We start from the raw sequence: 23,268 nt of genomic DNA on the forward strand, positions 1-23,268 counted from the left end.
AACTTCATGGGGTTATCTCTGATAGTTCCGGAGCTATTGCTCAACAAATGTTCCGGGTACCCAAAATCGACAAAAATTGCGACGAAAATTGAAAAAATCAAACATCAAAAAATCGAATATATGGACTTTTTTTGGACTTTTAACAACTCTAGTTGGTTGTTAAGACTTATAAAAGCCCATGAAATTTTCCTAGAGTGAGTTTAAATTTTTTTTTTCATTTTTATGACGGTATTTGCCTTGACCATTAAAATTTTAAACAAAAAAAATTAAAAACACAATCACAACACAAGAGTGTCATTTTATGAATTATAAACGACAAAAATACTGTGATAAAAAGCGTACTTTCTACTCATTACGACGTTTCTTACGATCTGAAGAAATTAATTGCGAAAATAAGTTCATTATTACCGTCGATGTTTAGGTTTCTCCGCATTCAACATTCACACCAAATCCAAAAAAATGTAATCAATTGCAAAATTAAATGACTCGTCAATTGGGTCTACTTTCCTCGTGCTCACGTTTTGGCGGGAGTCAGCTCATCGCACTCATCAAATTTCCCTTTCACCTTCTTTGAAAAATACTCCGCAGTGCAAACCGACCTACTGACATTACCGGTACACAATGTTCCGCAAAGTCCGCCGCCAGTGGCTGTGCCTCCCCATTTTGGTCACCTTTATGTTCAGTTCGCTCCTGCTCATGAGAGACGAGCCCGTGCGAGTGCTGGTCGTGAGCACAGAGACACCCAAACACGTGACCAAGTCCATGGCCCAGTTGGGCCGAATGGACGAGATCAACAAATTTGTGCTCCTTCTGAACCCAGTGCCGAACTGTGGCGGCGAAATTTTGGTGTTTCTCTTGCAGAAGATGCAAGGGCTGAACAATTACAGGCACGTGAGGCTCAAAGGGGGCGGTGTCCGGAGGCTCAACGGGAGGCAACAGGTGCGTGAGTTTGGGCGAAAGTGCTCCGAATTCCCAAATCGTTACAATAATCACAAGTCGATTAAGCAACGAGTGTTGGAATTTGAAAATTAGAAATTCGGTGGTTCTTCCTCAAATTGCAGGGATTATGTAATTTGGTTTAGGTGCAGTGGAAACCGTGTTTTATACTTGAGTGCACTCGAGTTGCATCATTTAATTTGTTTTTAAGTGAATTAGGTATTCACCAATTTCTGTGTCAATATGCAAATGAATGGGTAAAAACGTACCATAAATTCTAAGTGTGTCAGAATTAATCTGTTACGATTTTTTACAATTTAATCATCACATAAAATAAACCAGAAATGTTAACAACATTTATTTATTTCTTTTGGAACTTGCAGATCATCATCACGTTTTTAAAACACTAACCTCTGACATTTGTGTTTTAATACGCATTTCTAATTCCAATTCAATGTTATCGAGGCTTGGAATCTTCAGTACCAAGTCTGATGGTTACGTTGATAAATGAAAGTGATGTCATTTAAACAAAATGTGGAAATAAATAATTTTGGACAAATCGACCAATTTTTTTGGAATTCCCCAAAGAGTGGACCTTGAAAATGTCAAAATATTCTTTCTCAATCTGTGTGAACTTTAAAAACTGACTTGGAACTTCTACAATTTTCCTTAAAAAAACAAAAAACTCCGAAAATATTAAACAGCCTTCAAATTTTTCTGTCTGTTTTTATCTACATTTAAAATAAATAAATATTTTACGTGTCGAAAACTTCTAAACTAGACAAGAATTTTCGATTTTTTCAAGGACACGTTAGTTTGATAGCGAGAGATAGCCGAAATTGTTTTGTAGATGAAAATTCCTGAAAAGTCCGGTCTCTAGACTAAAATTTTTTTATTGACTCGATCGCTGAATAAATTCAGGAAATAAGCAAAAATTTGCCGAAAACTGCATTTACTATAACAAGGATTTTTAGGTTTTTACAATGAAAAAAAAACAATTTAAGGTGAAGCTACTAAAAGTATTTTTACTATACTACCTCAAAAAATAATAGTTGCATAAAAACCAGAATTTGCTTTTAAATACTTTATAGTTTTCTCTATGTATGTGATTTTTTTTCACATTTTTCAACTTCTTATAATAAATAATAATTAATTCAAAATACTCAAATAGTGTTAATTAATCGATTTTTTTGTTTCTAGTGTCACTAGATTTAACATTAATTAATTAATTAATTAATTAATTAATTTGTGAAAACAAATATAAAAAATCTCATACACGAAGAAAAATGTGAAGTATTTAACAGTGAACGCTGAAGTGTGTGTGATTATTTATTTGTACAATTTGGAGCCGTTTTCAAGCATTAGTTTCTACTAAAAAATGCGGAAACACACAAAATCGTTTATCGTAAATAACTCTGGAAGAAAATAGTCACAACCATAAATTAAAAAAAAATCGGTTGACTCTTTTCTAATAAAACTTAAAATATTGTCGATGTAACTCTTAGTCAATGAATAAATTCCGTAGTTAGGTAAAAAAAAGTAAAAGTTCCTAACCATACACCCGGAATGTTTAGGTTTTTACGACAATATTTAATTCGTCAAAAAAAAGAAAGGTAGAAAACATCATTTCCACTTCCAATATTTTCAAAATCTTATAAAAAACGAATTGGAAAATAATCGTCACAGCTGAAAAAATGTGTCTTTGTTAGTAAAAGAAAGTATAGTAAAAAAAAATGAGCAAATTTTTTTAATAAACGAAGAACTGGAATTTCTTATTACCATTAAATAGCAGTTGTGAAAGAATAAAACTGATAAAACCGAATGAGTTTGAAAAATATGCAAAAACAATCATTTTGTGAGAAAAAAAATACTTGAACTTAACAAACTTTTAGGAAGAAAATTTCTAACGAAACGGAATTTTCCGCCATAGAAATAAAAAAATCGTCATGGAAGAAGAAACCCAGCGAGAAAATTTAAGAAATGATCATTTTATCAAATAATAAACTCTAAATTTTCCAGAAATTTTCGTTCATTTCAGTTGGTTGAAAAAATAAATACGAAAAACAAAATTTCTAGCAGTTTTCACATTTACCAGAGTAAAAAAAACAATCCGGAAATGATTTATCGAGAGTGAGATTTACTCCGGAAAATTGATTTCAAGTGTAAAAACACTGTCAGGAAATAAATAATTTTCTGAAATAAGCATAAATTGTAATTTTATCTAAAGAAAAAAGCTTCTAAACTAAACCTACAGAGCTTCGTTTTCGGAAATAGAAGTAAAAAACTTTTATAATTTTTTGATATAATTTGACACGAATAACTCCTTTTGTTTGTTTTATTAGGAGGAATTCGTGGACAAACTATACAGGGTGATGCGCGAAGAAGCCGTCCCTTTGAGCTTCGATCGCCAATTACTTTTCGTCAATTTCACAACGTACGATAAACAATCACCCACTTACATCAACATCGTTCGAGAGCCGGCCGATAAGGCAATATCGAGGTTATTATTATGTCTTTGTGTAGTATTTATAAATAACAACACGTGTTTGGTGTCGTTCCAGGTCATTTTACAACAATAAAAACACAGATAGCGATCTTATCGCCTGTCTTGCGAAGGGTAAAGGCAACTGCGAAGGGCGCAAAGTAAACCCGTACCAATTGACCATTCCCTACTTCTGCGGCCACGACCCGAAGTGCATGCTGGACAACCAGTGGGCCCTTCAAACTGCCAAAAACAACGTCGAGAAATACTACCCTGTCGTGGGCGTTTTGGAGGAGTTGAACGCAACTCTGGAGGTGCTAGAGAATGAAATTCCCTATTTCTTTAAAGGGGTGCAAGGGGTTTATAGGAAGAAAATGATCAGTGAGTACCAACTTTGCCAATTTTGTTGGACTAGTGGGGGTTTTAGGTCGGTTCAACCGGAGGAAAACCAGCCAACCGGTCACCAAAACCCGGAAACAACTCCACCGGATTTTAGCCACGGAGTATGACTTCTACTATTGGGTCAAACGGCGGTTGTTCAACCAGCGGCAATTGTTTAAATAAAATAACCAAAGACTCGATTAATTTCATTTTTTGACCAAATCTGGCGAAAATTTAGAATCAACTAAATCATTTTTTATAGTTTTGAAAAAATTTAAAAAATGGTAAATGGTTGAATTTACCTTTTTTATAAATACCTTAGGAAGGATAGGGGTAACTAAGGTTTGAATAAAAAACCAAAGACTCTTATTTTTATTGTATTTTTTTCACGTTAGCAATTCAAGCTGGAGTAGAAAAAAATCATGTTGACATATAAATAAACCATGACACAGACGGTCACAGTCATTGTTAATCATTTTTTCTTCGCATCCTTGAGCCCAGCCCCGGCATTGAATTTAAAGAAGATTATGTCTCCGTCCTCTACCACATAATTCCGTCCTTGTTGTCGGTACTTTCCTGCTGCTTTGCAGGCGGCTTCAGAGCCCTCTTCCTTGAAATCGCTGAATTTCATCACTTCAGCCATGATGAAGCCTTTCTCAAAGTCGGTATGAATGCGACCTGCAGCCTGTGGCGCTTTTGTACCTTTCTGAAACCAGAGGTCGCGCCATGCTTCAGTCTTGATTTGTAAATTTTCTCACGAATTTTTAACACTCGATAAAAAAACACCACTTTCGAACTAACATTTGCCAAAACGATCGGAAAAACACAAAAACTGCTTAAAAAAATATTCAGCCAATTGCGCGATTTTCTACAAATTTAGGCATTTAATAATTTTTTTGGAAAAAATTTTCCGAAGTAAATTGGTTTCTGGCCGGAACACGTGACAAAACGCGTAAAAAAAGAAAATTGTTTTCATTTTTAGTAATCTCTCAAACTGGTTGTTGCTAAATCTCGTAAAAATCTAATAAGATTTTTACTAAAAAAAAAATGCAAAGTCTCGAAATGAGTAAGAATAACAGAATCACACAATTATTTTAATAAAACTCTTGAAATAATTACCTCTATGACTGAAAAACAAGCTTAAACGCACGCAAAAAATTAAAATAACCTGGAATTTCCACACAGTTTAAAGATTTTTAGGCGTAATTTGCCAAAATTTTTCAAAATAATTGTGTTTCGAGTTGAAAAACAAGCGAAAACCCATAAAAAAAATTATGTCATTTTTGAGCCCCATTTTGCCAAAATCTCCGAAGAAATATTAAATTTTATTTCAAATTTTAGTGCCTAAATGCTCGAAAAGAACAAAAATGCTATGACTTTGGACCGAATTTGATAAGTCTTAACACAATTATCATTTTTTAAACAAATTAAAACTAAAACTAGTTCAAAAAAAACTTTAACTCTTGAAAAACAAAAAAATAACCGCATTTTCGCTCAAATTGTACGATTTTTGACGAAACTTTCCACTTCAAAAACAGACAAATATGAAGGAAAAAACCAATTTGGTGAATTTTCAGCGTGGTTTTTGCCCAAATCTCGCAAAAACTGTAGATTTAAACTCAAAAAAGTCAAAACGCTCGAAAAAAAACCATTTTAAAATTCCTGAAACGATTCTTGGCGAAATTTTTTAATAATTTTTTGCGTTGTCGGTGTGTATGTGCGGCTGTCTGAAGCGAGATGTCGCGTCACGTCCCAGTGTTGCATTTTTTAAAAGAAATTTTCTCGAGAAATAAGCGGTAAAATTTCCGTCGCCATTTGCATACGACTACGTGAAATGGCTGTAAAATTGCGTTTTAGTGCATTCTTATGCAAATTGCGTGATTTTAGGGCGAGGGTAATTTATTTAGTTTGCTTTGTCAGTCGTTTATGCGATGAAGGAACTTTTCAATAGATGTTTTAGGGAGTTTTGTTCAGAATAAAATAACGAACCTGAATCGTCCAAGCTTTGACTTCGTCAGGACCTGCCGTGAAGAAGTACTCCAATTGGAGGGCTTTGTAGCCTTGAACGATGATTTTATCCAAAGCGCTGCGAAAAAAAGAAAAACAAATATCGAGAGACAATTTCATTGTTGAAAGTTGGGACGAGTCCAATGATGTAATTGCGGTCAGAGACGGACTGGGGGTATTTACGGCCCATAACTCGAAAACTATGAAAACATTCAGAATTCTGGGCCAAAAATATTGTTCTATTTCAAGGATAATTGGGCCCCAGTCCGCCCCTGATCTTCTTATAAGCCAGACATATCTCTCGTAACCTGTCATTACGACCTCGAAACCTCCTCGGATGAATATGTCATTCGAGTGTTCAACTATTTTGATGGACCGTTCCCTCACGGCGATTAAAATTTCGATTAAATTACACTCAATTTTCGCGTCACCTTTCAATCAACTCCACACATTTGAAATGATTTTTTGAATAGATCGCGTGGCGTTAATCGCTCATATCTCACCTGGTTGTATTCAATTCCTCCAAGTATTTCTTTCTCTCTGCAGCTTCGGGATATTCTTCGACGAGTTTGTGCTCGAAAGCACCAGAAAATGGGATAATTAGCGAGCCGGGATCGTTTTTGTCAACCCATTCCTTGATCTTTATCAACCTGCGATGGAGAGAAAAGCAGTTTTCCATTTATTTGGACGAAAATACCATTAAAAATCGATAGAAAAACAAAAAACAGAAGCTTAATAAAAGTCACCTGGCTGAAAAACCTGCTGAAACTCTAGACACGCTTTAGTTCAAAATTCAAATTTAGTTCAAAAATAACAATAACTTCGAACCAACTTTACGTTTTTTCGAAGAAATTTTAAATTCCGCAAAATAATTGCGTATTTAATCAATGAAAACATGCTAAAACGCTGAAAAAAATACACAAATAAGATCATTTTTTACTAGATTTAGTTATGTTTCTAATCGGTTAAGCAACAACAACTAACATGCTGAAACTGTTATCAACATAGTTTATAAATATTGGTGCTCATTTTTAACAAATTTCCCTGTTTTTCGCCAAAAGCACGCTTGAACACTCGAAAAAAATAAAAAAAAGATGATTTCGCCCCATCATTCACAAAAATGCTTATACACAGCAAAAATAATACAGAACTTGACGTTTATTTAGTAAGTTCTTCACAAAATTTCGTGCTAAAACACACAAAAAGAAAAAAAAGTGCCATATTTTTGTGCATTTTCGCTATATTTTGGCTAAAACTCGCGGAAAAACTTAATTTTTAATCACCAAAACAGCAAACTAACACAATATAACAAAATAGTTATTTTCCTTTCTGAAAAACGTACCAATAAAATTAAAATAAATAAAATAATATGTATGTATCATTTTTGGCCTCAGTCAGTGATTTTTTGAACATTTATTATTTTTATCCCAATTTCGAGACAAAAAAGAATTATTACTTCAAAATTAAAAGCTCAATTGTCAAAAAAAGCAAAAATAACCCTTCGGCCTTCGAACCAATTTAACAATTATCCGCAATTTAAAAAAAAAAATTTTAATCGTTTCCGAATGAAAAACATCCCAAGATGCTCAAAAATGTCATTTTCGAGCTAAAAAGCAAAAACCAAACCCATTTGGACCAAATTATGTGATTTTTCGGCTTACTTTTGGCAAAATGTTGGCTAAAAACACCAGAATAAAGCCAGAATAATGTAATTCTTTTAACTGATTTAATTGTTTTTTACTTGGTTAGGCGCAATTTTACAAAAATTGATTTTTAAATGCCGGAATAAAACAAGAACAACAACAACTTTGATCTATCTTTTAGAGATCAGTCGTAATTTTTTAGGGAAATTATTGCGATTTTGGCTGAAAAGTTCTAGAATTCAAACACAAAATCAGAAATTAGAAAATTAAAAATAACACAATTCAGTTTGGCGATTTCACGGAAAACTTTTAGCGATAATTTTCGAAACATTTCAACATTTTGTTACAAAAAAAACAAGAAATAACACGTTCTTGTAAAAATTCCTAGTCTTTTGCAAAAAATAACCTAAGAAGCTCAAAATAATAGAATTTTTAACCTGATTTAGAGTTTTATAGTGGCTCGGTTTTCGAGCTATATTAAGAAAAAAAAACAAGTGTTTAGCTAACAAAGTTGTTAAAACACTTTTTGAAACCATCTCCAAAACCGCGATTTTAACGAAATTGTAAGAATGTTTTGAAGCATTCAAAAAAGCTGCATTATTTGAGAAAATTTCAGTGTTCTTTAGCACGGTTCAATGACATTTATTAAATTTTTAGCTCAAATACATGTTTAAAAGATCGAAAACAGCACAACTAACACTATATCGGACCTGATCCAATTATTTTTCGGCTAATTTGTACATGAGTTCTGTATGAAAACGGCAAAAAAGTAAAACAATATTATTTACGGTGTAACTTGAAGTCTCTTTTTAACAGCTTTTAACAATTTTCTAACCGAAATTGAGACTTTGCGATTCGCCTGTTGTGAGGAGCGCCTTGTGCTCTTTCGAGGAAAATATAAATATAGCCGCGGTTTCTTGGTGTTTTTCAATAATGCAAGGCATTATTAATAACGCGAATGTCGTATTCTCACGCTTCTAAATTAATCAAACTAGTTAATAATGCAAGACTTGTCCGTAACGTAACAAAAACCACATTGCGATAGGAGAAGAAATGTGTTGTTAAACGCGTAAATTTGTTAATTAAGTCCTCGCACTCTGGCTGCACATCCTAGTATGTGACACGAGTTACCGGTGTTGAATAGTGAATTAAGCGCGATTGATAGTGTTCGCGGTGAAGATCAAAGCAATCAACGGCCATTATAGGGACCAAGAGTAGTACGAATACTCAGCACTCCTGTATTGTTGGTAATTAAGCCAATGTTGCCGCTGAACATTGCTAGACTATTGTCTGATACTTTTTGGGTGCCATTACCATCGATGATGCGGCGTTTACCAACAAGAGATCTAAACGTCGGTCGTGAATGACGGCAATTGGAAACCGATTCAATACAAAAAAATCACTTTCGGGACTCGTGTAGTAACACTCACCATTTGTTCTTTTTCTTGATGTAGTCCTTCTCGGACAGGTTCACCAGGTATATCGTCGGCTTCGAAGTCAGGAACAAATACTTGTTCAACACCTCGATCTGCGAAGCAAAATCGACACAAAAAATAACACACTGTCCATTTTTTTCATCACAACAACGAAAATTTATATTATTTGACGTAAAACTATCTAAGGATTCCAAATCTGTCTCTATTTTTGTTGTAGGATTCATGGTTTTGCAAACATTAGACGAAATAAAGTAGTTTTTAAATTTTCCTATCCAAAAATAAAAATAAATTAAAATTGATCTAGTAGCCCTTGTAGCCCTTTTTACTATTTAATTATCTATTTCTGGGCAAAATTTTGTAGCCTTTGAATAAAAATTGTTCAAATAATCGGATTAAAACTAATTGGTCACAATTTTTATTTACCTAGAACCTACATACGAATAAAAAAATAATGCATTCAAAAATACAATAACTGAAAATTTATAACAAGTGTGTGCCTATTTGACGTAAAATTGTCTAAGAATTCTAAATCTGTTTTTATTTTTATTGAAGGATTCGTAGTTTGGAAGATATTGAACGAAATATGGTCAATTGTTAACTTTTTCAATTTTCCAAAAATAAATAAAAAAATTTAAGTAGACCGAAAACGACATGTAGCCGTTTTTAAATCTTGATAATCTATGCCTGACCAAAGTTTCGTCGCAGTCGAGTTAAAATTGTGCAAATAATCCGAATAAAATAACTTGGTCAAAATTTTTACTTACCTAGGCTACCAATAAAAAAATCATCAAGATAACAATAACCTAAAATTTATACCAGAAAACTGCCTGTTTGACGTCAAATTGTCTAAGGATTCGAAATCTGTCTTCATTTTTATTGACGGATTCGTAGTTTGGAAGATATTGAACGAAATATGGTAAAGTTTTTATTTTTCCAATTTTCCAAAAATAAATAAAAATAAAAAAAAATTCAAATTGACCAAAAACGACATGTAGCCGTTTTTAAAACTTGATTATCTATTCCTGACCAAAGTTTCGTCGCAGTCGAGTTAAAATTGTGCAAATAATGCGAATAAAATAACTTGGTCAAAATTTCTACTTACCTAGTTACTAATAAAAAATCATCAAGAGAACAATTACCCAAAATTTATACCAGAAGAATGCCTGTTTAACGTAAAATTGTCTAAGGATTCGAAATCTGTCTTCATTTTTATTGACGGATTCGTAGTTTGGGAGATATTGCACGAAATATGGTCAATTTTAATTTTTTCAATTTACCAAAAAATAGGAATTGGCCAAAAATGACATGTAGCCATTTTTGAAAACTTGATTATTAATTCCTGAGCGACCTTTTGTCGCGAATACAATAAATTGGTAAAAAATTTTAATTACCTAGCTGCCAATAAAAAAAACATCAAGATAAGAATAACCAAAAAAGTATGTCTTTTTGACCTAAATTTATCTGAGGATTTCAAATCTGTCTTTATTCTTGTTCCACGATTGGAAATATTAGACGAAATACAGTTTAAACGCTCATGAGACGACGTCAAAAATTTTAAAGTTAAAATATTGTTTAAAGTCTAAGTTAGAATTTTTTAATTTGAAACTTTTCCAACAACTTTCACATAGTTTTTTAAAAATTGTATAATGCATTTGTTCTTGTAAAATTTGGGAAATTGATAAAAGTATGTATTTTTTTATTAAAGAAGCAATTAAACGATTTGTTTACTGCATTATTAAAATTAGAATGAACCCTTTTTTATGCGTCGGAATGACGTAGTGCAATGCTAATCGGGCATAATATTATCACCACCTGGTGATTCCCTATTGTCGCTTGAAGTTTCGAGCGCAGCAGGAATCACTTACGGTGTTGGCAAGACATGGAACAGGCCAACCATGACGTGCACATTCTCTCGCGATCGATTTATCAAACCTCGACACTAATAATCAAACTTTTCCACCCTTGTTAAAAAAACACGCCACACTTACATCTTTAGCATCCCAATCGCCGAACCGTATATGTTTCTTCTCTCCACAGAGCACCCCTTGTATCTTAACTAGAGTATCCTGTAACGAAAGCACACATATAAAAGTCACATTAGTTCGTGAACTGTGACCCGCGATGAAACTAATAAGGCAACACCTGTGGGGTGGCGACCGCCCGTTGTTCTTCGCCCAGCATGAGACGCCCTCGAGTTGTCGTAATCGAATTAAGTGCACGATTTGAGGATGAATCGGCGCGATTTTTTCGAAGGAAAGTGGAAGGTGGATGCGATGACTTTACATTATTAATGGAAACGGATACGATGTGTTGTATGGAAATGAATGGCAAGGACTTGTGTGGTCTCGAAGATTTCATTATGATTGCGCAGCGGGGCAAAAGCGCTGATGTTATCCCCGATTTGACATTGTATTGTAATCGGATAAGAGGTGTTGGCGGCGCTGACATTCTTTGATGCCACACGAACAAACAAAAAAGCGAAGAGTAAACCGCTCATGATAGATTTTAAGGAACGGGATTTATACGGATTTCCGTAAAGTTTATGGCAATCGGGTCAAAATTGTGCAAATAATCCAACTAAAACACATCAAAATTTTTATTTAAGTACTGAAAATTTATACCAGTCAACTTGACGTAAAATTACTTAAAGATTCTAAATCTATCTTCATTTTTGTTGTATCATCTATAATTTTGAAGATATTAGACAAAATAGAGTAGTTTTTCATTTTTCTTATCTACCAAAAATAAAAAATAGTAAAAATACAAATTGATCTGAAACGACTTGTAGTGCTTTTCACAATTTAATTATCTATTTCTGAGCAAAATTGTGTAGCAATAAAGTCAATATTGTGCAAATAATCCGAATAAAACAACTTGGTCAAAATTTTTATTTATTTATCTACATATCAATAAAACAAATCATCAAAAATACAATAACCAAAAATTTAGAACATAGGTATGCCTATTTGACGTAAAATTGTGTTGGGATTCCAAATCTGTCTCCATTTTTATTGAAAGATTCGTAGTTTGGAAGAAATTGAACGAAATATGGCCAATTTTAATTTTTCAAATTTATCAAAAATAAATAAAAAAAATTATAAATGGACCAAAAACGACATGTAGCCGTTTATAGAACTTGATTATCAATTCCTGAGCGAAGATTTGTCGCAATCAAGTTAAAATTGCGCGAATAATCTGAATAAAAAAACTTTGTAATTTTTTTATTTACCCACCTAGTAATAAAAAAATCATCAGGATAACAATAACCAAAAAGGTATGTCTAAAGTATGTCTATTTGACCTAAAATTGTCTGAGGATTCCAAATCTGTCTTCACTTTTGTTGAAGGATTGGTGGTTTAGAAGATATTGCACGAAATATGGTCAATTTTAATTTTTCCAATTCACCAAAAATAAAAAAAATAAAAAAACAGAAATTGACCACAAACGACATGTAGCCGTTTAGAGAACTTCATTATCTATTCCTGAGCGAAGTTTGGTCGAAATCGAGTTAAAATTGCGCAAATAATCTGAATAAAAAAACATGGTAAAATTTTTGATTTACCTAACCAATAAAAAAATCATCAAGATAAAAATAACCAAAAAGGTATGCCAAAAGTATGTCTATTTGACTTAAAATTGTCTGAGAATTCCAAATCTGTCTTCATTTTGGTTAAAGAACTCGTAGTTTGAAAGATATTGAACGAATTTTTCCAATTTGCCAAAATTAAATAAAAAATAGAAATTGACCAAAAATAACATGTAGCCGTTTATAGAACTTGATTATTTATTCTTGAGCAAAGTTTTGTTAAAATTGAGTTAAACTTGCGCAAATAATCCGAAAAAAATAACAAAAGTTTTCCTTACTTAGCTAGCAATAAATAAATCGTCAAGATAACAATAACCAAAAAAGATATGTCAAAAGTATGTCTCTTTAACATAAAAATGTCTAAAGATTTCAAATCTGTCTTCATTTTTGTTTAACGTGTAGTTTTTAAATATTCCAATTCCAAAGAAAAAATAAAAAAAATAGAAATTGATATAAAACAAACTGTAGCTCTTTTTACTATTCAATTATATCTATTTCTGAGCAAAATTTTGTTACAATCAAGTCAAAATTGTTCAAATAATCCGAATAAAACACCGTTTTCAAAATTTTTATTTATCTACCTATCAATAAAAAATTATTAAAAATACAATAACCGAAAATTTATACCAGAAATATGCCCATAAGACGTAGAATGGCCTGAATATTTCAAATTTGTCTTCATTTTTTATACATTTATTATGCCTTAACGCCAACAGTGTATTTTTTGTATTAGAAATTACCAATTAGCGGCTTGTAGAAATACAAAAAATGCGGGTTTTATATTTGAAAAAGGATTAATTTAGGTGTTTTCCATGGCAAAAGTTAAAGTGGGAGTATTTAAAAATGCAAAAAACTTACATATTCCGGCTTCAATTTCTTGTCCCCGCCTCTCAGAACGGTCCTTTCCAACTTTTCCATATTCTTCAAAAGCGTGTCCTCGTCCTTCAGTCTCAACTCTTCGGCTATAATATCCAAATCCCTGACGGGATTAACCTCACCTTCGACATGAGTGACATCGTCATCCTCAAACGCCCCTAAAATCCCCTTTCACTCTTCCAAATATTTTTTTTCGGTGATAATCTTACGACACAAGTGAAAAATGGCATCGCACGCACTGATGTGACTCAAGAACGCATTGCCCAATCCCTGTCCTTCGGAGGCCCCTTTGACCAATCCGGCGATATCCACAATGTTCAAAAACGCTGGCACTTTACTATAAAAAAGCACTTTATGTTTATCTGGGTCTACATCAGCACCCTTTGATCTGAAGCTAATGAAGATCCTTTGTGCTGTGCTGACCTCATCAAACTTGCAGATCGGAAAGCGTCGCTTTTCTACACGACATTTCTCTCCCCAATTTTATTTTATGGACGCAATCTGCCGTAAAAAGACGCCAGATATTCAAATCGAGCGAATCACAATAATTTTATTGCGCTCTCTCGAAGGATAAATAACGATTATTGGCTTCCATGTTTCGTCTAATGGCAATCCGATGTTGGGAAAGAGAAAAAAAAAAAGATCAATTTCGACTGTGATGCTCAAATGAAAACGATCTCTAATGATAGAAATCGGGACGATTTGGCGACGTGGAGCCTATAATTTGTCGCGATTTGGGACAAATGGGCCGGAGAGCCCGAGGCCGAGTTGTGATTATTGTGGGGGACAAAAAATTTTAATCGGGACTTAATTGAAACCGGGGGTTTTGCCGTATTTATCGCATTATTTAGAGGCATGCGACGGCGACGTCGACGGCGCCATCATTGTAACCCCGACGACGCTCCGCCTTTAAAACCGCATTTCATTTACGTGATTATTACATAAAACTGGTACAGTTTTAAGGGAAATATCGCCTCTAATAACGCACATTTGTCACGGCACGGCAGTTTCTTCGAGAAAAATAATAACACAAATAAATCCGATTTCAAACAAAACTACTCAAAAAACAACCACAAATTACTCAAAAAAATGCAATGCATTTCTATTTACAGAAATTTTGAACAGAGTAATTATTAAAAAAAAATGTGGAAATATCATTACAGAATAAAACTAGTCGGGAAATAATTTCATTTATTTCGTGCTTTTTCAGTCTGACGAAAAAATTACATTTTTGTAAAAACTAGCATCCGATTTGCTCATTTTTCAGGTTGCCCTTTGGAAAATCCTTTAAATAACTGGATTTCCGTATAAAAAACCTACTAAAATGACCGAAAAAAGTAAAAATAATACTACATTTTTGCCTATGTTAGTGACTTTTTGGAACAGTTTAAAGCGATTTAAAAAAAACATCAAAAATGCATATTGGTCACGGCACGGAATTTTCTTCGAGAAATATAATAACAGAAAAAATCTGATTTCGTTTAAAACGACTCAGAAAACAACCATAAATTACTCAAAAAAAAAAAAAAAAAGATGCAATCTATTTTAAATTTTGAACAGAAACTAATCAAAATTTCTCTCGATTTCGCTACAAATTTAGTCATTTTTACAGCGTAATGAATAACTATTGTGGAACGATTTTGTTTATTAGAGCTTTTTGGATCAGGTTTAGAAAATTTCACGAAAAAACTAAATTTTTAGTTCAAAAACAACGAAAATATGGCCAAATTGTTTATTTCATGTGCTAATTTTTCAAGCTATTCTTCGTAAAATTCCTTAAATAATTGCGTTCCTGTGCGAAAAACGTACTAAAATGATCGAAAAAAAGTAACGCAAAATTATTTTTGCGCGCAATTTAGAAACAAGTCAAAAAAATATAAACATTTTAGGCGTAATTTTATATTAAAACGCTGAAAAATGCAAAAATTAAATCAACTTCGATCCAACTTCAAAAATAATAACTCCAAGAATTATGTTTCAATTAAGATTTACTAAAATGGTAAAGAAATTTCCAACGAAAATCAAGGAAAACAAACAACGAAAACGAAACAACACTTTGATATTAAATTTAAAAAAATCAACGCTAAATCAAGTGAGTAGAGTCTCTAGTTTACAAACGAAATGTGGAATAATTCGGTGGCTAAAATACTCAAAAAAGTAACACTTTCGAAAACAGTGAAAAAATTAAAAAGCGGCGAAACTAGCAAAAGCTTGGATCCGATTTTGCCGCAAATTTTGTAATTTTTAGCATAAAAAACGGTGGAAATGTCATTACATCGTAATGAAGACTTGTCGTGGAATGAGTTCATTCAGAGCGCAATATTCCGTGGTCATTACCTCAGTTTTATTTATTTAGCTTGTCCCGCCCGCATATTAATCCACAATTAGGCCTAATTCAATTAAAATCCGCTTAGTCGTTCTATTCAAAAATTCGAAAAATCCGGTAAATTCGATTTTAATTCACACAAAAACCGAAATTTACCAGTCTAGACTGTCGACCATTGTCGGAATCAGGAATGTCTCTTCCAACCTATAATCAAGCGGCGATTGAATACATTTCCAGGTGAAAAACCAAAGTACCCCGAGTGGTAATTTAGACAAACAGTCGTTTTAGCAAATAATGGAAACGAGGAGGCGAGTCAAAACGTATTTATCCATCTCGTGTGTCTCAAATATGGCCTTTGACACGCGATTAAATCGCAACACGAATGCTTTCACACCCGAATCAATTCGACGAAATGGCTAATGGGACCGTGAGTTATTCTAATTCGACGAGATATTCAAATGGTCGTCGACGTATTGTCCAGGTAATTGCGGTAGTCGCCTCTAATAAGGGTGCCGCCAATTTAGCGGCGCCGAAACGACGGTGGGAACACATTACGACACAACGAAAAATATTTCAAACATTTTTAAAACACCGTTAGGGATATTTTATTGGCGAATTAGCTCACCTCGCAGGCTTGAAGTAGTCGCAGAGGTAATCGAAACGGTCGTCAGGCACTGGCACCCGACGTGCTGGAAGAACACACATAAACAACACCCAAATCACAAAAATTACACAGCAAAATAACAAATAAAAAAGCTCAAAGTTAACAACGCGAACGAACCAATCAAGTTAATTCAATCTGGTCACGTGATCAGTTAACCACGCTTTTAATTGCGGGTTAAATTAATGACGCTTCTTTAAACCGACCCTAAGTTAAATGAAAAATAATGAAAAAAATGTTATTTCTATTTAAAACTCAAGAAAAAAATCGCAATGTCGTGCTTTAGCTAACAACCTGACGCCTTTTAGCATATTGAAAATATAAAAAATTTAAATTTTTAGTTTAAAAACAGTACAATTTTGGATATGATTTGTTAACCTACTCTAATTTAATTTTTGTGGAAAACTGATCCACACTATGATACCCACTAATATGATCGCAAAAAGTAAAAATATGATTTTTTCATAAGGTAGTTATTTTTTGGACCACCTTAGCGTAACTTGGAAAAAACATTCTATTTCAAAAAAATAAAAAAAGCGCAGAAAAGTAACAGTGAAAAAATGTCAACGAAAGAATAAAAAGTAAAATTGAATTAAGAAAAATCAACGAAAAAATTGAGAAAAACGCCAACACTCAAACTAACTTTATTTCGAAAAACGCTCATACACCCGAGGAGTAAACCTTCGTCAAAGGTTGGATTTCGTCCACAACTTCATCACTATCGGCATCAGTCGACGAGGGAGTATCCGGTTCCGTGTAAAAAACAGCCGGATTTCTATACTTTTTCATCAAATCCAAAAACTTGATCAGATTCGTCCTCCTCTCGTGAAAAACCTCAAGCGCTTTGACATACTTCTCCTTATGTTTAGTCGCCAAATTATGAATTTTCATATTCAAACCAATACAAATGAGCGCAGCTTGAGAAATACTCAAACCCGGAATGACCGGTCTATGAAAATTAGCATGGTTACAAGCCCTAACTACTGTTCTAGCCACAAACTGCTCCAACATTCCCAAAACTGGCAAATCCTTATAATCCAACGAAACTTTAATATCCTCCTTGAAATTAATCGTCATGCAACAAAGAGCCTCAGGCGTGGCCATAAACTCCTGAAGACACGGTTTTTCATCGAAAAGAAAAATCTTATCCCGGTATTGCACAGCTAAATCAAGCGAACCCCTAGTTAGTACTTTCTTGGGGAAGTTCCTCTGGTAACAAACGACACAATAACCGTCCTCGACGGCCTTCACAGGCCCTGACAATTGGACAACTGTTGGTAACTCTTGCGGCAAACACACGTTGCTTGGTGGTAGGAACACGTCGGGATTTTTCAAAAAATCCTCAATATGCTCCTGGCACAACCAATAGAAATGGGACAAGTACTGGACAAGTCCGGTACGATCAGGGGGATCACCCCCATTTGTCAATTTACGGAAATAAAACAAACAACCGGGACAAAACGTTTTGTACCCACTCCTCCGTTCCAAAAACTCAAACGGTGTCACCAACATATTCGCAAGTCTTAGAGGCCAATCGGCTTTGATGTGTTGGTAGTAGTGCTTCCGCTCAAACATCACCGACAAAGTCACGATTTTCGCCTGCTCCCAAACCCCCCAAATGCTCCGATCAACTGCAACTTTGTAAATATTCTGGTACTCCCGATCGCACCAAATGCGAAACAACTCTTGCGATTTTTCCCACTCGTTGTACAAATGTCGCACGAAACGTTGGCTGTACTGTGGGTACTTCCCACAGGGATTTGACGCCAGCTCAAGCACCCGTTCCTTGTTAATTTGGAGGTCGAAAATCAGGTGTGGTACCAAACCAAAGCGCGTGAGAAGAGTCATTCCAGTGATGGAATTTGGAAAACCGTCAAAAACCAGGCCTTGAGTGACACACTCGCCGCAAAAACTCGCCGCGTTCACACATTCGGCCAAAAGGTCGTACGGTAACGCGTGGCCTTTGCGCAAAACCTTCTCCAAATCGTGGCGCAAATTCGTGAATAAAGGATGCGACAAAACGTAACGAACTGATTCGCCAAGTGTTACAACACGGAAACCTAGATCGCGTTGGAAGCGATACGATAGACTAGTCTTGCCAGATTTTGGAGGCCCGATTATTGAGACACGAGCTGGGATTAGAGCAAACTCGGTGTTTTTTTTCCTAGTTGTGTATTTGAGAGGGTTTTTGAAAAACTTGTCGCGGTTTTTTTCACCAGACACGAAATAAATGTACTGGCGGTGGATCACAGGATACAGCTCGTTTTTTTGTTGACTTGCGATGTAGCAATGGAGAGGATTTTCTCCCTTGTAACTCTCCACAGGACACAGGCGGCCATAAGTGCTCAAAACGTAGTAACCACAATTTAGGAGTTTATTGGCCTGGTCTAGAGACACGTCGTAGCAACGTTCGAAAAAAGAAGGACCGCGAAATTTCAATTCATTCCCGATGATATAAGCCTGTCTTAGGACTTTATCCATGCCTTGGTCCTGACTGGTGTTGATTTCGTGGTACGGGATAAGTTCAGCGTTACAAATCGACTTAACTTCTTCAATAAATTTCAAGTAATTGTCGTACTTTTCCTCAATATGTCTGGTGGTGTTTTCGATAAATTCCTCTTCAGTCTCTTGGGACTGCTCCAAGAGCGGCTCAGGAAACTCCTCATCGAGAATTTTCATAGTTTCGTCATGTTCTTGTTGCTCAGTGACCGAATCAAAGCTCACTTGAGTATCAGACGTGAAACCAACCTCAGGTTCCTCGTCAACTCTCGGTAAAACTTCGTCTTGTAGTTTTTTTGAGTAGCGACTTTGTCGTTTCGCGTCCATTAGTTCGTTGTAGCGCACTTTACGCTTCTCTTCCCAGTCTTGAAGTATAATCGAGTTGATAATCTCCTCCTCCTTTCTTTGTTTCTCCTGCCTGGCCCTCCATTCTTCAAGACTCGATTCCAATTCCTGTTTAGAGTAACTCTCAAAATTCGGGGTTAGACAAATGATAGCGTCGGGTATAGCACCTCGGAAAACCATATAGTTGAGGTTATTGGCACTTTGTGGAAAACCATCAAACACAAAACCAATATATTTCAAGCCATTTCCGAAAAACGCAAGTTGGAAAATTGAGTCAAAAAATTCCAAAGTGAGAGCATCGGGCACTTCGCGGTCCTCCGCATTGATCAAAAGGCTGATCGAACTTAAGGCATCAAGTGCCGATTTTTTGATGGTTTTAAAACTGAGATACTGCACACCTAAATTCTTTGCCAGTTTTTTGGAAACCAAAGTCCTGTCTTTTGCTGCACAACCAACAATGCAGATTCTCGGAGGTGGAAACCTCGGAGATGGACCATTCTGGATCAAGTACCTCCTCGGGTATTTAATAAATTTCTTCAAGTTCGTTTCATTAGCCATGAGATAAATCGTATCCTTGAATTTGGCAGCAAATTGTTCTTTGCCACGCCAAAGTACAAACTTCTCGGTGAATGTGACAGGACAGTAGTAGTAAGTGTCTCCATAACGTCTATTTCTGGCCAAGAAATCATCAACTTGACTTGCTCCGCCTTCACCCTCATTACCTTGAACCAGGTTTGCTAGCATTTGTTGAATTTCTTCGGCTCGATCTTCATCGGTGAATTCAGTTGCCTTTCTTCTGTATCGTCCTTGAACCGCATCAATTGCTTCTCTGAGCAAATCTTCAATGGGCAAGTCTTTCACATCGATGTAATTAGCATGTACTTGGGTTTCGTCAAAAAATGCTTTAACATCTGCAATTTCCTTCTGGTATAGTTCTAAATCATGCTTATAGTCTTCGGTTAAGACTTCTCTTTCACTTTCGACAACTTCCTCATCGAAGCCTGATCGTATAATATCGCTGAGGACCTCCTCAACAATTTCCTTTTTATACGAAAGGGTCGATACCACCGAAGGAGTACGCCAAGCTGCGTCCTTTTCCCCAATTTTTAGGAAAAACTCCCTAAAGTTGCGAAAATGCATTTGGTTCTTCTTAAACTGCTTGAACCGTTGTAACAAATAATCGTAGTCAGAACAGTCGAGTACGATTATATCATCCACGGAAAACTCCTCAAGCACTTGCTTCAATAAACTCAAATCGGTGGTCATCCCATCAACGATCCACCCATCATGGTCTGGTTGCTCTTCACTCGCCTTGATTCCGCGAGCGTACATCTCGAACACATTATCATGAACCTTCTGCTTGATCTCGTCAAGATCCAGCGTCTGAACCTTGCTTTGCACGTAATCGAGCACAAACGAATCGAAAATCGACGGTATCTCTTCGGCAACCTCCGCCTTAAGACTCTTCGGTAAATGTTCAAAAAGTACGGAACGATTTTTCAAAAACTTGCTACAATGATCCAAATCCTGAATATACGGCAGATTCAAACTGATTAGACTTTCACGGATCATCTTATCCTCGTCCATGCTACGTCTGTGCATCAACGCTTGAGACATCGGAAGCGGAAACGACGAAATCTCAACACTTTCCTCGCCTCCCTTCTGCCAAAGCTGGACCAAAGTCGATAACAACTCAACCACTTGCTCCTCCCATTTCTGAATCTTCTCCTTCCTTTCCTCCAGTCTCTTCTCCCGTTCATCGCTTTTCTGCGCTCTTAGAAGCTCCATAGCTTCGCCAATCGCCATCTGTTTTACCCTTTCTTTTTGTTCATTGACCATTTGGTCGAAAAATTCCTTGTGCAAGCTACTGGCCGTCAGAACACGCGAATTTAATAAATAGCCCAAACATTTGGAAACGGCCGATTTTCCCGAAACTGGCGGTCCGAAAACTAGGACTCTTGAGCCAGGTTTGGGGAACGGCGGAAGGAGATAAGGACGTGGGTTTTCCTCAAACTTAACCAACGCATCCTCATTGTTGAGAAAGTAAAGTTTGTTGAGGAAATGAACAGCGTACTTCGGGGACCCATTTTGGTAAATCCCTTGGAACATGGAGACGGGGCACAAAGTGCCCCAGTCGGACCAAGACCATTTAAAAATGGGCGCAATTGTGTTTTGTTTAGAGAATTTCAAAAAAGCCTCTTCTAGCGTCAGGGTTTCCTCAATTTCGACCCCTTCACCCACCAGTTGAAAAGTACTAACAAAGCGTTCCGGAATTATAGCTTTCTGTAAAGGCAAGACCTCCAGACGTAATTTAATAGAATTCATCATTTGGGAAATGAAGGAACGGCCGTCCAATTTTAGATAATACTGGATGTCGTGGACTAGCACTCGCCCATCGATTTGGTTGGCTATGGTGTGGTACTGATCCAGTTGGGTACTCACATTAGCCGGCATATTTTCCGGTACTTTAACCAAGTGTTTCAAATCGGGATTTTCCGCAAAGGGGTTTCGACCACCGTCGAACAAATCCTCAGTCAGAAACTCATTCGAGGCTCCAATCTCGTAAAACAAGTTAATTTTTTGCATATCGAGCGTATTTTTGGAATAAACGTCGTAAAAATAATTGTCCCGTTTCGTAATAACGTCGGAGTTTTTCCCGTAAATGTAAATGAGCAAGTACGGTTCGTGGAAAACGCCGAAAAGACAGTTTAGTTGTTTTTCCAAGTCGGTGGAAATGTCAGTTGGGCCACAAATCTGGTTTTCAATGCTCCACTCTAGAGACATTTTAAGGCCGCTCTCGTCCATCGATTGTGGGCCTTCGACTGATTCCTTCTCGGTTTGTTGCGAGCTTTCCTTGGACGAGGCGATCATTGAAACTTCAACTTTGTTCGAGAAATCGGTAAAACGGATTGTTTGGTCGATCAGTTCTTCGAAAATTTCTCGAACGTTGAAAATGGCAGATTCGGAGGAAATCGGGTCTTCTTCGTACAAGTCATTCGGGACTAGAGGAAAGCCACAGCAGACAAACCCTCGATGCAAAACCGCCGCAGTTTGGACTTTTTTAGTCAAAAGTCGCAACAAAATATCAATACCGACAGCTCGCCCACATCGCAAGTTAAACTCGATGCATTGTCCGGCGCGTGTCTCAAGCGCGATCTCCTCCTCAAGGAGGGTCAAAGGGTCGATGTAAACGCATTTCCAATACTCGGCCAAACGCCGCCCGATTTCCTCCTCGCCCATGCCAGGCTTGCCCAAAACCAGGAACGAAACGGGTTTTTTGCGCAAAAATTGTCGGTAGATTTTGCGGTCCGAGTACTCGTTCATTTCTCGATAAGTTAGTTCTTTATCGAGAGAGTCCATCGAACGTTTGGACTCGAGTAAATGACTTACACGAGCGTAAGCATCCACATCTTCGGTGAAAGGGTAGTAAGAATTGACGTAAGGGTACCATTCCCCAGCTGGTGGGGGAGAAATTTTTTGGTCTTCTTCGTATTTGACGCCAGGAAGGAAGCGAAAAAGACTTTTTTTGATGACTACTGTTTGGTCAGGTGTGATGTTGGTGAGGTGGTTGCGTTTGTGCACGTAATCGGAATCGTGCGACATTTTTAGTTTAGTTTAAAAGCGCAAACACCCAAAATGTTTAAAAATGTCAAGCAAAATATTGTCACTTTGTCACTTTGGCAGTGACGGGTATAAATAGTTAACCCAAGTTATTTTAATAAATTAATTTTTGATTTTTCGAAGTAAAAAAACTGATATAATATGTAAAATGAGCCGCAGAATTCAATAGAACAAACCGCATTGCTCTACGACTTTTAGTTTTTTTTTATGAATTTTTTTAGTGAAAAACTTTGATCGCCTCTGTAGCCGGAACCGTTGCCCGGAGCGGCTCCGGGTTTAATCGAAAAAATAGAGAAAATTAAGCGCTATCAGATGGTTTTTTGTTCGTTGCTCTAAGTCTTACAGTTTCCGAGAAAAACGCAAAAAAAGGTTTCCATTTTCACTTTTTTTCAATTTTCAATCGCCAATTACGGCGAAACTATTAAAGATATCGAGAAACGGAAAAATGGAGGATAACCGGAATAAAAAA

General features: G+C 35.9%; 2 protein-coding genes across 2 annotated transcripts; one reads left to right on the forward strand and one right to left on the reverse strand.

Moving 5' to 3' along the window:
- Window positions 1-571: 571 nt before the first annotated feature.
- LOC100142572 (uronyl 2-sulfotransferase) lies at window positions 572-4,271 on the forward strand. The gene is made up of 4 exons (XM_001809796.4): window positions 572-939; window positions 3,279-3,436; window positions 3,498-3,799; window positions 3,846-4,271. Exons 1-4 carry the CDS (start codon window positions 622-624, stop codon window positions 3,980-3,982), a joined length of 915 nt encoding a protein of 304 aa, XP_001809848.1. The 5' UTR covers window positions 572-621; the 3' UTR covers window positions 3,983-4,271.
- LOC658378 (uncharacterized protein) lies at window positions 4,161-22,870 on the reverse strand. Its single transcript, XM_064354792.1, has 9 exons — window positions 16,997-22,870; window positions 16,299-16,362; window positions 13,557-13,684; window positions 13,330-13,505; window positions 10,874-10,951; window positions 8,880-8,977; window positions 6,310-6,456; window positions 5,789-5,885; window positions 4,161-4,505 (listed from the first exon to the last, which is right to left on the reverse strand). Exons 1-9 carry the CDS (start codon window positions 22,779-22,781, stop codon window positions 4,272-4,274), a joined length of 6,807 nt encoding a protein of 2,268 aa, XP_064210862.1. The 5' UTR covers window positions 22,782-22,870; the 3' UTR covers window positions 4,161-4,271.
- Between the last annotated feature and the right edge of the window lie 398 nt (window positions 22,871-23,268).

Source organism: Tribolium castaneum, chromosome 2 (assembly GCF_031307605.1).
Source record: "Tribolium castaneum strain GA2 chromosome 2, icTriCast1.1, whole genome shotgun sequence".
In the NCBI taxonomy this organism is placed as follows: domain Eukaryota; kingdom Metazoa; phylum Arthropoda; class Insecta; order Coleoptera; family Tenebrionidae; genus Tribolium; species Tribolium castaneum.